Genomic DNA, 14,608 nt, shown 5'->3' on the forward strand with positions numbered 1-14,608 from the left:
CCCTCGAATCAACTCCCTTGCTCACCCTTCGACAAGTCACACAGACACCAGACGAGGGCCCTGTCGTATGTGGAGACGCCGTGTGATCGAAACTTGCCTAAATGTTAGTCAACAGCACACCGCAGCAAAATACAGCTTGACGAATGATGCGCTGGAGCATTTTCTCCAGCTATCTTTGAGCCGGTGTAGTTACAGCTTGGTAAAAGATCTCTCTGGTTTGAGAAGTCATGATGGCGAAGTACATGTTGCTGATACATGCTCTGAGAAACAAACACAGAAACCTGAACAGGCACTCACTACTGGCTGACGGAGGTGGCCCCATCGTCATGCAGCAATGTGGCTCTGTGTCCAAGTTTCGTCAGTGTTAGTGTTCGAGACAACGGTACTTGAGACAATCAACGAATAGAGTGATGTGTCGAGTATTCATGCTCTATCCCTTGACTGATTTCCGCCGTAAGAACGCTTCGGAGGCTTTTCTATGCTTTGCCGAAGCCCTCGAGCTTCCCACTAATAAAGCCTCTGGAACGCAGCCGCCGGTTGTGCATAGCGTTCCGCGGAAGAAACTCTCTATGCCTGTTGGATAGACCACGATGATACTGTGGTCTGCAGGAGGCTCCTCCTAGCCTGGGCTGTCATGGTCTCCACCACCCAGAAAACATCCATGCCCTAAGAAGGGCATCGAAACAAGCCGCCGAGGGCTGACTGACCATGCCATGGCTGATGAATGTTGTGACACTGTTAATCCAGCATATCGTCATTGGCAAGAATGGATATAGTTACGACGACCGAGTTATACAGCCACAGGGAAAAGAGGCCGAAGGCAGTCAGTTCATTGTCTGAGTTGAGTTTTTTGAGGTGGTTAATGATCTGCGCCATTGAAACTTCTCTGGGTTCCAGGCAAGTCAGGGATTTGCTCGCTGTGGCTTTTCTTATCAAAAGCCCTGGACCATGAGTGACCACCATTCCCGGGGGACTGTTCATTAAAACAACAAATTACTTCGGGATGCTTGATATGCTGTAATATTAATGCTTTATTCGTTTTAAGTGCCGGTTTCAGTTCATCCTGACTTTTTTCCCTTTTTGTAATTTCCGACTACTGCTGCTGCTGCAGCATAGTAGAATTGAATTGAGTTGATGTTCGACCTTCGGACGTTAGCTCAGGCTGGGGCGACCCTCTTCTGAATCTCCCCCAGCTCATACTCAGGTAAGTTACGGTGGGCTTATAGGCTTAGTACTGAGGTACTGCATGCGCTGAACAGCTGTACCTGTCTGATCTGCCCTGCCTTGACCTTGGTCTGGCCTGAACAAGTGCCGCGTTAGAAGTACTGTCTGCTTCCGCCTTCAGGTACCTTAGTACCTCCTCATCATCTTAGACCAAGGAGTGGACAAGACAAGACAGGACTCTGCTGACTTCACATTTTACACCAGCCCAGGGCTCCGCTCTCATCCTCCCCTTCCCTTACCTCACCTCACACTACTACCTCTCAGTCGACATAACCTAACCTCTCTTTCCCTCCCTCGTCAGACGTGGAAAGAGCTCAGAAATAACACCCATCACTCTTTCCGTCTTCCATCTTCCCCTTGTCCCCTCCCCCTCTAGCCATTTATTGCCCCAGCTTCTTCGATACGATACCCTTTTCTATTTTCCGTCTCTTTCGAATCTCGCATCGCATCTCAACTTTGTATTCTTCTCTGGCTTGGTCTTTCTCCACTCCCGGCGTCCTCTTCCGTCCAGGTCCAACCTCCTCCACCTTGGCCGACCGTCGCCGCCCACGATCCGGACGACGACGACGATACCTCCGACGCAATCTTCTCACTCCCCCATCATGAATAAGTTGGCAAATATGCGTCACTGGCCGGAAAGAATGACACCCAATTTCGGTATGGGCCGTCCCAATATGCCCATGAATGCTCTCAATCATCCCAAGAACGCCGCTCAACCCGGTCAGCCCATGGCTTCACCTCAAGCCGCCGATACTACCATTCTTTACTCGTTCAACATTCCATTCGCTTCCGACCTTGCAGGCCCTGATACAGAGGATATTCTTCACGCGACCACTGATGCTGTCTTGCGATGGACACATCCCGAGGACGCGCCGGACGACGTCCAGATCCACCAGCTGCCTATTCATGTTCAGAACCTCAACACCCTGCATACAATGTGCCAGGACCTCACCAATGGGCCTCTCCCTGTTGATGCTTATGTTCTGTCGACAATGCCCAAGAATGGCAAAGGGCAACAGGTCGCTACTGTCTGTCTCTCGGGTTCTCCAGAGCTGGTCCACAAGAGCCGAGAGACAATCCTGAATGATACCCCCATTTCTCTTGTACGTCCCCCAGGTTCCACTCCATGCCATTGCTGTTGCCACTCGAAGGTCTAGTTTAACACATCCCGCAGCGTTGTACTACAATTGATATTGATGGTCACCTTGTTTGTGACCTCAATGCCGGCTTGCTCAAGACTGAGGTTACCAACAACCTCGACTACATCTCGAAATTCTGCGGTGTTGATATCTTTCTTCTCGGTCCCAAGTTAACCCCTGTCGTTGATGGCATGACTGGTGATGCTGAACTGCGTATGGATCAACGATGGAGAGTTGCTATCTACGGTGACATCCTATCATCTGAGCATGCAAAGGCCCGTGTCTTGATCCATATTGATACTCTGGTACCTACTCCCGCTCAATTGTGTTCGACATGTGACCCCTAACTTTTTTTGCAGCTCGGTCGTATTGTCGATATGACAAAACTTGATGTTTCCTGCCATCAGCTTGTCTGTGGTCGTCATCGTAAGAACATCAAGCTCATCGAATCTTCTACTGGAACTGCCATCTACTTCCCACCTCCGTTCTCTGCTATGTACCGTTACTGTCCTCCAAATGCGACCCGTCGCGATCCCAGCGATATTTTCATCACCGGTGAAACCCCTCAGGCCATCGAACTCGCCAAGCAGAAACTTCACGAGACTGTTCAACGCATCAGGCTTTACGTTAAGGACGTAACTATCCCTGCTGCTAAGATTGACAGTATTCTCCTTGGTCGCCTGGATAAGGTTCGCAAAATCCTGGAAGCTAATGGTACTTTTATCCTGTTTCCTTCCTTGGCCACCCAGCGCAACATGGTTCGTGTCCAAGGTAGCGAGGGCCTCCATGTCGAGCGAACCGTGCGGGAGATCATGTCGCTGGTATGTCTACTGAAACTCGGATATTGCTTCCCAACTGACGCTTCCATAGGCTGGGCAATTCTACAGTGCGGGCTGGTACATACAGCATGCAGATGCTAGGCAGTTTCCTGGTCCTCGTGACATGCGGAGCATGCTCGTTGATATATGTGCTAACTCTGACGCCGACATTTCGTTCGATAGGCTTAACTTTGCCATCACTGGCTCTGATGACGCAGTAAAGTCCGCTCTCCAAGTTATTTCAGAGATGAAATTTGTATCGCAGTCCCAGTACCAAATTCGTGTCAAGATTGAGCTCGCCAATGAGCACAAAGAATTCGTCAGCGGCAAGAAGAATGGCAAGATTAACAAGATTATGGGACAAAGCAACGTCCAGATCATCTTCGACGGGTTCAATGAGTACAATTTCAACATCGATGTCATGGCAGCGGCATACGACTCTATGAAGCAAGGTCTTACACTTGTCGAACAAGAGATGCCTGCATCTATTTCATTCCACGTGCCCGATCAGTATCACAAGCGCATCATCGGTATTGGTGGCCAGCACATTCAACGCATCATGAAGAAGCACTCAGTCTTCGTCAAATTTTCCAACGCTATGGATCGAGGTAAGCTTTGTCTTGGCTTAATCGCAAATCTCCTGCTAACGTTTCATCAGGAGGCATGGGTCGGGAAGATGATGACATCAAGGTCGACAACGTTATCTGCCGCACACCTGCGCGCAATGCGCAGAACCTGGACGCTGTCAAAAACGAAATTCTGGAGATGGTTGACCGCGCTGTAAGTGTCATCGTACAAAGGCCTTGCAACTTCAATGCTAACGTTAATCGTCAGGATTCTGAGTACACCTCTCAGATTGTCAGCGTTGACCGTCTCTACCATCGCCAGCTCATTGCCAGACTCCCCGATATCGATGGTTTGGAGCAGAAGTACAACTGCAAGATCAACTTCCCTAGTACTGAGCAGGCCAGTGATGAGGTGACTGTCAACGGTCCTCAGTGGCAGGTCCCTCATTGTGTCGATGAGTTCCTGGGTATGGTTCCTGATAAGCACGAGCTTGTCCTGGCTAGAACCCCTGAGTTGATCAAATTCCTTGAGTCTCCCGAGTTCGTTCACGACCTTGTTCCCAAGCTGAAGAGCCAGCATGAGGTCGATCTTAGCGTTCAGCAGAACACCGACGAGCTTACAGAGGATGGTAAGCCCACCATCACTCTTCTTTGGGGCTTCACCCGTAACAACGCCGGTGGTCTTCGCGATGCTATGGACTTTGTGCAGTCTCAGTTCGCAACATCAGGGGCCGAGATCAATGTCGTTAAAGGTGCTCTCCCTCGTCCCAAGTCAGACTCGTTCGAAGATTCCCTGCAGTATTTCGACTCTAAGCTTCTGCAGCACGCCCCTGCTCCCGTTGCTGCCGATTCTCCCATCAAGACTGGTTTCGGTGACGAAGTCGCTCGTGAGCGTAGCAGCATTCTTGACCGTCTCAGGAAGCCTGGCAGTATGACCTCGATCTCGTCTTTCTTGGATCGCAGAAAGAACAGCTCTCACTCTGGTAATAGCAACTTCTTCAAGGGCTCTAGCAACGTTTCCAAATCATCACTCATTTCGATCGAATCGACTCGCAGTTTCAACGCCGACCGAAACCCTTGGAACGACAGTGGCGTGAACCTCCCCGACAATGACGATCCTTGGGCTCCTCGAACATTTGGTACTCACATGGACAACAAACTGTCCATTCCTCAACCCGGCGACGTTACGCCTCGCCACAGCACCCGCGCGTCTGGTGACAGCGGGCGCCCTTCTACTTCTCATTCAATGAATTCAGGATACCCCGCCCCTATTGGGCCTTTCCGTTAGATTCCCCGTGTTAGAACCTCCACATGCAAATACCCCCGGCTGGATATACCCTGGCGTAAAAATACCCTGGAACGTCGACTTGTGCATCGGTCGGTTTACGTCTTGCCATGTTTGTTTTACCTGATTTATGTTTGAATGCTTTTTTTGTTCGTTTATGTTGAATTCTTCCCTTGTTTATGCAGGATTGACGGTTCTCTTTTGATGACTTGACGTCCACTCCTTATACCCAGTCATGTAACGAAGAGCTGAGACCAAAAAGAAAAAAACGAAGAATACCCCTGGTTGCTGATTGAGATGGATTTTGTTTGGGACATGATGGATGTTTTGGGGGGAAGATACCACTGTCGACGAAAATAAGATCGAGAGTCTGCCTTCAAAAAAGAAGATGACTTATACACGGAGTCAAAGTTGGGTTTGTTTTGGTTGTCATGTGCAAGGCATGAGTTCTCATACCAAAACTGCACAAGGCATACACTGGCTGCATTTGAAGTTGCCAAAGAGGAGAAAAGGGTAACAAGACAAGCATATCCGCGAGCGGTCATAAAAAGTTGAGAGCATTGCTGTTGGCAAACCAGATTGAGAAATGACAATGATACCAGCGGCTCAGCCGCAAATGCTCGATGCGCGAAGCTTTGTTTTCACCATTAAATGATCTCGATTCATGGTCGAGATGTTGTGAGAAACAGTGTAAATGAAAGTACATGTTGCTTCTATCTGTGCAAACATATTTGGTTGACGTTCGGCCTCGACCGGCGACATAACATTCCTGTTCGTAGATATACCTGATCTGATAGCTGTTCTTTAGATTTGAGCTCAATTTTGATTCGATATCTTCGTTCAACCACCGAGTTATCCTCCGCCGTCCTGATTTATGTTCAGCTTTTCTACATCCGCATAACGTGTCAAATGTGACACCAAGCTGGGAATAAAGTGCCGACTAACTGAACTGATGATCGACAACCAGGACAGGTCGGTTACCCTATAGTTCTCCGCAATGACAACCTCGGCGACAATTAACATGACCCAACTGCACTTTTTATTCTAAACCTCTCTAAACCCGCTCACATCTCATCGAATTCAATCATCTCATCACTAGAGTCTTTGATCACTTCTAGTGATTGCTAATATACTTTTATACTACCACCCCACATTCAAACAGCTTGAGGCACTTCAGCAAACGTAAACCATGTCACAAGACCAAGATATGACTACCTCAATCAAGAGCCTGTCTATCAAGACACAGGAAGAGCCGGTACAGGCTTCCACAAAGCCCACAACCAAGAAAAAAGCCGCAAAGGAGGTCATTGCAGACTCCTGGGAGGACGCTGACTTAGATTCGGGCTCCGGAGCTGAGGACGAGTCAAACAAGGCCACATCCACCGTCACGCCTGCACCTCCTCCTCCGACGCCCATGTCACCTGTCGGTGATTTGTCCTGGACATCTATGTCAAGCAGCTCTGTACCTGGCCCTCGAGGTGGAACTGATCCAGACCGACGACCAGAAAAAACTGATGCCGTTGCCCGTCGGATGATAGCTGCTGGACTAGGCCTCAAAGCACCCAAACAGACAGAGGAACAAAAGGCGTACCAGAGGAGCGTGCGTGAGCAGGAAAAGAAGAAGAGAGAGCAGGAGCGAGAGGAGGAAAAGAAAAGGCAGGCCGAGGTTGAGAAGGCAAAGGCAGCTGTCTGGGATGATTAGAGAATGTATTGTATGAGATAGTTTAGTCGTGACTGTGACTCTCTGAAGCAGAAATCGACTAGTGAAAGCATGACGAAACTGCCACCAGTCCAACTAATGCCTTTCTCTATCCCCAAACTTGGTTCCGCATATCATACGCCACTACTGTTTTTGGTTTCCAACATATTAGGAGAACTCTGCTATGAACGGTGATACCGTTAAGCTCACATCCCTATTTAGATTGCCAGTGAGTCGCCACATATTATGGGCACTGAGATGAGGTAGTTGAGACATTTATTAATCTCAGAAGTGTGCAAGACACTTCCAGTAGCAAGGTCGCAATGAGCGAGGGTATCTTGGTAGGGCTGTTTGGCTTCTTCCTGGGCTATTATATCTAGAAATCCAACCTGTCTAGTACCTCTAGGGATAAGTACTAATATAATCATGAATCTATCGAACAAAACTTCTTAGGCAAATCAGAAATCATAAATCTCAGTATATGAAGATAGTAGGACATTGGTATTGAAAACTCGGATATTTATATACCTGGTGAGCATGATAAATAACGAGGCACGCGAGCTCAGTAGTTGAATACCTTAGTAGGTTGATACCAATCTGATAACTTAAACCGAGAGTGGGGTTGTCTGGCCGCTGACTAAGGTATAGAAGTTAGCGCAGAACGTCTTAGAAACTGCTTCTGACTCGAAATTTTGGATGATGTCGTCCAGTCGTAGTTTAGTCCGACGTCGCCATTAGACATACATTTAGATTATTAAGTCGCCTCCACCAAAACTGCACTGGTGATGCGGACAATTGCGGCCTACACTAACCTTGTCGACTGTGTCTGATAGAGCTTCTCATCCCATTCTTCTCTCCTTTTTTTATACACATAATTCCCCTTCCCTACCTAATTGCCTATTGTTTGTTTCATTACAAGCTAGCTAGCTGCCCACCGCGGGGAGCTTCTACCTCAGCTCCGTATTCGCTTTAAAGCATCGCATCATAGCCCATCACCCACCATGATTCCTCGTTCACGACACTCGGGACGCCTCATTCTCGAGCGCTCTCTCGTCCATGCAACAAGAGCCTCTTCCGAAGCAGCCGCTGCTCGATGGACTTCTTCTCCCGCCTACCGCAATCATCATATCTGCGGCCGCCGGCTCCCCGTTATCCAGCCGCGGTTAGTCGCTGCAGCTTTCTCAACATCCGCCCGAGTCGCCAAAGAGAAGGACAACAGTGATAAGGGCTTCTTCGAGCCTGCGATTGAGCCATTGACTGAACCCCTGTCAGAGGAAGAGGCCAAGGCGAATGTCGAGAACAAGCGCAAGGAAACTGACGGAACGATATTGGCCGAGTCGAAGAACCCAGGGCCTGACTCACCAGGATCTGGCAAAAATGACGGCGGCAGTCAATCGCAGGACGGAAAAGCAGGTAGCGCCGCAGGAGGCGCTGGATCAGGCTCGGGTGGTGACAACTCTGGTGGTGATGGAGGCCGTCGCGGTCGTAAGCCTTCTTCCGAGAAGGCTCTTCAGAAACCTGTAGTGCCTGAAGTCTATCCTCAGGTTCTAGCGATCCCCATCGCCCGAAGGCCGCTTTTCCCTGGTTTCTATAAGGCCATCACCATTAAGGATCCCGAAGTGGCAAATGCAATCACTGAATCGATCAAGCGTGGCCAGCCGTATGTTGGAGCTTTCTTGTTCAAGGACGAGAATGAGGACGAGGATGTGATTCGAAACCCTGAAGATGTCTACGACGTTGGTGTTTTTGCTCAAATCACAAGTGCTTTCCCCATCCATGGCCAAGAAGGTGCTTTGACTGCTATCCTGTACCCTCATCGCCGTATCAAACTGTCCAGTCTGCTACCACCTGGCGGCCAAGATGCTACCAAGAAGCCCGACTCCAAGACTGACTCCAAGACCGAACCTACACCGGAACCGATTCCTCAGAAGCCCGCTGAAGAGGAAGCTACACCCGAGAAGAAGGGGGATGTTGTCGCCAGCTTCGAGGAGAGCGCTGTTGAGAAGAAACCCGATCAGGTCGCCGAGAAGTACGAGCCGACATCGTTCCTCAAAAGATACCCTGTTAGCTTGGTCAACGTCGAGAACCTCGTCGATGAGCCCTACGACCCCAAGAGCCCCGTCATTCGTGCTGTCACCAACGAGATTGTCAACGTTTTCAAGGAGGTTGCCACAATGAATAATCTGTTCCGAGACCAGATTTCCACCTTCTCGATGAGCCAGTCTACCGGAAATGTTACATCAGAACCCGCTAAACTTGCCGATTTTGCTGCTGCTGTGTCTTCAGGCGAGCAGAAGGAGCTTCAAGAAGTCCTTGGATGCTTGAATGTCGAGGAGAGAATGCAAAAGGCTCTTGTGGTGCTCAAGAAGGAGCTCATGAATGCCCAGCTGCAGTCCAAGATTAGTAAGGATGTGGAGAATAAGATTAGCAAGAGACAGCGAGAGTACTGGCTTATGGAGCAAATGAAGGGTATCCGTCGTGAACTTGGCCTCGAGTCTGACGGCAAGGATAAGCTTGTCGAAAAGTTCAAGGAGAAGGCAAACAATCTTGCCATGCCCGAAGCTGTACGCAAAGTCTTTGACGAGGAGCTTAACAAGCTTGCTCATCTTGAAACCGCTGCTTCCGAGTTCAACGTGACAAGAAACTATCTCGATTGGCTTACCCAAATCCCCTGGGGCAGGAGGAGTGCCGAGAACTTTGGCATTCATCACGCTGTCAAGATCTTGGATGAGGATCACCACGGTCTGAAGGATGTCAAGGACCGCATTTTGGAGTTCATCGCCGTTGGTAAGCTTCGAGGCACTGTTGAGGGCAAAATTCTCTGCTTTGTCGGGCCTCCTGGTGTGGGTAAGACGAGTATCGGAAAATCTATTGCTCGTGCTCTCAACCGAGAATACTACCGATTCAGTGTCGGTGGTCTCACGGATGTTGCTGAGATCAAGGGTCACCGAAGAACCTACGTTGGTGCCCTGCCTGGTCGTATGATCCAGGCTTTGAAGAAGTGTCAGACTGAGAACCCCTTGATACTGATTGACGAGATCGACAAGATTGGTAGAGGTTACCAGGGTGATCCTTCATCCGCTCTGCTCGAGTTGCTCGACCCCGAGCAGAACAGCTCCTTCTTGGATCACTACATGGATGTGCCCGTGGACTTATCCAAGGTTCTGTTCGTGTGCACTGCCAACATGACAGACACTATCCCTCGCCCTCTTTTGGACCGAATGGAACTCATCACCCTCTCAGGATATGTCGCTGACGAGAAGATGGCCATTGCTCAGCGCTATCTTGCCCCTGCTGCTAAGGAGACTGCTGGACTTCAGAATGCCGATGTCACTTTGAGCGAGGAGGCTGTTGAGGAACTCATCAAGTCATACTGCCGTGAGTCTGGTGTCCGAAACCTCAAGAAGCAGATCGAGAAGGTATACCGAAAGTCTGCCCTCAAGATCGTCCAAGAGCTTGGTGAGGAGGTTCTGCCTGAAGAGGAGGCTCTTACCGAGGAAGGCAAATCTGCACTTGAGGAGGCCGAGAAGAAGAGCAATACTGACGAGGCTACCGAAGAGGGCAAGGGTGCTAAAGAGTCCAGCTCGAACGAGACTGGCGCAGCTACGGAGAAGCCTCGCAAGGCTCTTAAGGTTCCCGACTCTGTCCACGTCGTCATTGGCAAGGATAACCTCACTGACTACGTCGGCCCACCTGTCTTCACCTCCGACCGTCTCTACGAGGTCAGCCCTCCCGGTGTGTCCATGGGTCTCGCCTGGACACAACTTGGCGGTGCTGCCATGTACATCGAGTCCATTCTTCAAGCTCCTCTCCGACCCTCTACACGACCTCACCTTGAGATCACTGGTAACCTTAAGAACGTCATGAAGGAATCTACCACCATCGCATACTCCTTCGCCAAGTCCTTTATGGTTAAGCAATTCCCTGACAACCATTTCTTCGACAAGGCTAAGATGCATCTCCATGTCCCTGATGGAGCTGTCTCTAAGGATGGCCCATCAGCTGGTATTACCATGACTACTTCGCTCCTGTCACTTGCTCTCGATGCTCCTGTCAACCCTACAGTTGCCATGACCGGTGAGATCACGCTCACTGGAAAAGTGTTGCGTATTGGCGGTCTCCGTGAAAAGACTGTTGCTGCTCGACGTGCTGGCTGCAAGACAATCATATTCCCCAAGGACAACATGTCCGATTGGCTAGAGCTTCCCGAAGTATGTCTATTCCAATAACCTCAGATTTCAATGGAAATGATGCTAACAACTACTTATAGAACATTAAGGAGGGCCTTGAAGGCCATGCCGTGGCTTGGTACCCTGAAGTCTTCGATCTTGTTTTCCCCAACATTGATAAGGAGCAGGCAAACAAGTGCAAGATCTGCGAGTGGAAGGCTCAGCAGAAGAAAAGTGACGCCGAACCTGCTGAAGAGGAGGAATAATCATCGAACGCAAACAGCGTTCCCGTTGATACACTCTAGCTGTGCAGCTGCTGCCTTGGACTAGATCAAAAAGAGCTGGTGCAAGGGCAGCTGCAAGGCATGATTTGAGAGGCGTTTGGGCATGGGGTGAGAAATTAGATGAAAGATATAAAGACTCCTACTCTTGTTATTACCAATATGTGGACATTGTACTATTAGAAGCATGCATTAGTGGTTTGTTTTGGGGGCATAAGACAGCGTGTAGTTGACGCCTCCATGTATAATTGAACATGTATAAAAGCGACATACGTCATCCTACTTTACTACTTGAGTTGTTACTTTGCAAGACCATTCTGCGAATCATCTCATCACTTCGCTCAAGTTTGAAAACAGTCGGTACCATGACACTCACAAGCCTTATTTATGCTAGTAACAGCACGTGGGTAAGTAATATTATGCTTTGGAGGTGTAGTTCGAGGCCTGCAATGTGGTTGCAGCTTGTAATGTAGGGTACTTTGAGGGTTCCAACAGGCTATCCTAGAATCATATTCTCGGTTGAACGTTGAACCAATGGATCGGAGCCGGAATGATAGGCTGTCTTCCTGGACCCTTCCGGATGACTTGATCCTGCGTTTCCTCTACGGCCAAGACATTGCTTTTTGAGATCCGCTTCTCGGTCCATGGCGGTGCGGGATCGACGGACCCAGGCACGGCACGAGCCTAGCCGAGTATAATTAGATATTTGGCCTACAGTGGTCTCTATCGTCACCTCAACCTTTGGCATTGTCGAAAACGTCAAGACAAAACAACACCGTACATCGTCGTAGGATCAACTAGAGTAAGCGATCCAAGACAAATCTGCCGGTGCAGCCACCTTTCCTCGTAAGGGCCAGTTGGCACCCAACCGAAGGTCTTGAGAAATCTGGAAGGCCGTTCGTACATATGCATATGTACCGGGAGTGTGTCGCGGCCCCATTGCTTGCATGGCGAACCGACAGCCTGTCAAGACTAGGTAGCCTCACTCAAGAGTTGCTCTAATGGGCCATTCTGATTGATGCTGCTGTGCTGCACTAATGCCTGACCCCACGCGAGGCTCTTTGGGGATCTTGGCTGGTGGATTGGGCCTCAGTTCGCGTAAAGCTGAAAGCATCTCCAGTCCCTGTGTGACGTGACGTACCATTTCAACAATTGAGACGAGAGAGAAGAAAGTCCAAAGTTTGACAAACCAAGTAAATGGGTAAGCTTGGGTATTTCCTTCCTGGGAGAGATGCTTGATGGTGTGTGCGGTTTGGAGGATCCAAAATGGAAGAGAGCAAAGTCGTATTGGACATCTTCATGACAGTGCAGTGCAATTGGTTGATGAAACAGTCTGCCAGATTGATGATATTGTTGTGTATCGTGTCCGCGTTGGCGAATTGTACAAGGGTCCAAACCAGAGTTTGATACGACAATTGCCAGGCATTGCTGCGCTGCACCCTGCTCGAATGCCTGCTAGGTAGTCGTACAGTACGACTTCAAGTTTGGAATGTCTAAACATCCTCTTGTGTATTGCGTTACATGTGGTGACTCGAACTTACTGTTCGGCTCAGCACTCAGCGTGCTTGACATATGCCATTCACAAACCAAATCCACCTAGCCATTGTTCGCCTTGAATTAGGGGCCTAGAACGTCTATCTCGCAATGGATACCATTCAGGAATTGCCAAACAGTTAATATTGCGGTGTGCGACCGGTCAGCCCTTTGGTGATGCTTATGAGGATGGCGTATGCATTGGACTATTGTGTGTCTTATCGTGCGAGTTTGAAAGTCAGCAGCAAAATGACGCACGTTGATTAATGCATTCTTCGGCACGACACGCATGCGCTTTCCTTTGAGCCAATACCTAACTGACTGTGTAGTTCTCGGATGTAATACTCGGTTAGTTCCTGCTATGGCTTCGACCCTTTACCAATGATGTGGTTGTAAATTGCAGCCGAGGGTCAAGGTGTATAGTGAAGCTGTCACGATCTCTATTTTGAGCAGGAGACTTATTTGACAGGCGTTGATGGATCATGACGAAATTAACTTAGTCACCTGTTATAAGTTTTGATCAGGTGCCTTCGGGTAGGTAGTGTGAATTGCCGTATTTTAACAGAATGAACTCAATATTCAATTTTATATCTGCGCCTTATTTTTGCATGTTACCTTTTGTATTGCAACTTTCTTTTCACATGGTCAGTTTGCTAGGTAATGGTAGGTAGACAAATATTGTCTAGGAATTGTTAAAATGCAATTTTATCTCTATCCGCGTGATACAGACTCTGCACATTATACTACCAACTCTAAAAAGGATGGAACCGTGCACTCTCACTCTTTCACATCACCAGATAAACCAGTGCCAATTATTTGGACGTCCAATCCGCTCGCAACTCGAGTCTTGAAGCCTGACCAGGACACTCATACTCTCCGTGCCTAACCTAACGATGCATCACCGCCTTCCCCTGCGCTGAAGTAAACGCAAACTCGTGTCTAGCGTCGATGGAATGGGACGAGACAAGGGCATCTGAAAGGGGCCAACTCATCGATCGTTCCCCACCAACGAGCCGTCCACCGTCACCGTATCTCTTTCTCCAAAGGATGACATTACAAGCCGCAGACCAGCCAGGTGAGACCACAACTTGCTTGTCATGGAAAACAATGCTCGCCTAGCAGGGTCGTCTGGCTAGTTTTGGAGATTGAAAGTTCCAGCATGGTGGGATGAATGAGCCATCGTTGCAACGCCCACGTTCAAAAAGTCATGTACAAATGTCGTTAAGTCAAGCAACGACCCCTGATGGTCCCCGGCAAGTCTGGGGCAAAGTACCACCACAGCCCTGCGCTGACATCTGGGTTTGGACAGTCAATAGTGGTGGCTTTGCTTTGCAGCGTGAAGTGAGCAGTCGCACACATGGCATGTGTCGCAGTTGATTGCATCCAGCCCCTCCACAGGGCGGTCCGGCCAGAGCGTCATCAAGGCACAAGCTTGGCCTTTACAAAAGGAATCACACGCCGTCACGGATGCTCTGTACAAGTGGTAGTGTGGCTCAGGCTCCTAAAGAGGCCCAAAGCAATCAAGGCCTAACTACCTAAGGTACTAAACTAAACGTCAGAAGCCAGCGCCTCCTCCGCCCGCTCCGCCCGTCCCCGTGTCGTCCCGCCGCGACTAAGAGCCAACTATCCACTCAGCCCACACACACTCATGTCCAGTCAGAGCCCACATCCACTACTATTGCCGCCGCTGCGTGCCCGTTTTAGGCTTTAGACCTCATCGTTACCGTCCATTGAATATCAACAGGGCGTCCATCGCAACTCCATCTAAACCATCTTCTGCTGCCTCAGGCTTTTTTTTACTACATCTTACCCGACAAATTCTTACTCACGCATCACGATCATTCCTCAATGCTTTAACTAACGATTCCAACGCACTGATATTAATTACGTCTCC

At 49.3% G+C, this 14,608-nt stretch overlaps 3 protein-coding genes across 3 annotated transcripts; all 3 read left to right on the plus strand.

Moving 5' to 3' along the window:
* The first annotated feature begins 1,713 nt into the window (after positions 1-1,713).
* Positions 1,714-5,150, plus strand: EDB82DRAFT_331825 (uncharacterized protein). Its single transcript, XM_065607495.1, has 5 exons — positions 1,714-2,327; positions 2,399-2,668; positions 2,723-3,184; positions 3,234-3,789; positions 3,840-5,150. The coding sequence occupies exons 1-5, from the start codon at positions 1,827-1,829 to the stop codon at positions 5,033-5,035; spliced, it is 2,985 nt and encodes a 994-aa protein (XP_065463453.1). The 5' UTR covers positions 1,714-1,826; the 3' UTR covers positions 5,036-5,150.
* Positions 5,151-5,899: 749 nt separating this feature from the next.
* Positions 5,900-6,842, plus strand: EDB82DRAFT_331815 (uncharacterized protein). The gene has a single exon (XM_025738694.2). The coding sequence runs from the start codon at positions 6,222-6,224 to the stop codon at positions 6,732-6,734; it is 513 nt and encodes a 170-aa protein (XP_025593430.1). The 5' UTR covers positions 5,900-6,221; the 3' UTR covers positions 6,735-6,842.
* Positions 6,843-7,637: 795 nt separating this feature from the next.
* Positions 7,638-11,301, plus strand: EDB82DRAFT_331870 (Lon protease C-terminal proteolytic domain-containing protein). The gene is made up of 2 exons (XM_025738695.2): positions 7,638-10,942; positions 11,002-11,301. The coding sequence occupies exons 1-2, from the start codon at positions 7,733-7,735 to the stop codon at positions 11,164-11,166; spliced, it is 3,375 nt and encodes a 1,124-aa protein (XP_025593431.1). The 5' UTR covers positions 7,638-7,732; the 3' UTR covers positions 11,167-11,301.
* The last annotated feature ends 3,307 nt before the right edge of the window (positions 11,302-14,608 follow it).

Source organism: Fusarium venenatum (assembly GCF_020744135.1).
Source record: "Fusarium venenatum strain MPI-CAGE-CH-0201 chromosome Unknown EDB82scaffold_4, whole genome shotgun sequence".
In the NCBI taxonomy this organism is placed as follows: Eukaryota; Fungi; Ascomycota; class Sordariomycetes; order Hypocreales; family Nectriaceae; genus Fusarium; species Fusarium venenatum.

Coding starts and splice junctions, on each gene's coding strand:
- EDB82DRAFT_331825 (XM_065607495.1), top strand. CDS start 1,827: ATGAATAAGTTGGCAAATATGCGTCACTGGCCGGAAAGAATGACACCC. Junction 2,328..2,398: donor ATGATACCCCCATTTCTCTT/GTACGTCCCCCA, acceptor CACATCCCGCAG/CGTTGTACTACAATTGATAT. Junction 3,790..3,839: donor TTCCAACGCTATGGATCGAG/GTAAGCTTTGTC, acceptor ACGTTTCATCAG/GAGGCATGGGTCGGGAAGAT.
- EDB82DRAFT_331815 (XM_025738694.2), top strand. CDS start 6,222: ATGTCACAAGACCAAGATATGACTACCTCAATCAAGAGCCTGTCTATC.
- EDB82DRAFT_331870 (XM_025738695.2), top strand. CDS start 7,733: ATGATTCCTCGTTCACGACACTCGGGACGCCTCATTCTCGAGCGCTCT. Junction 10,943..11,001: donor ATTGGCTAGAGCTTCCCGAA/GTATGTCTATTC, acceptor AACTACTTATAG/AACATTAAGGAGGGCCTTGA.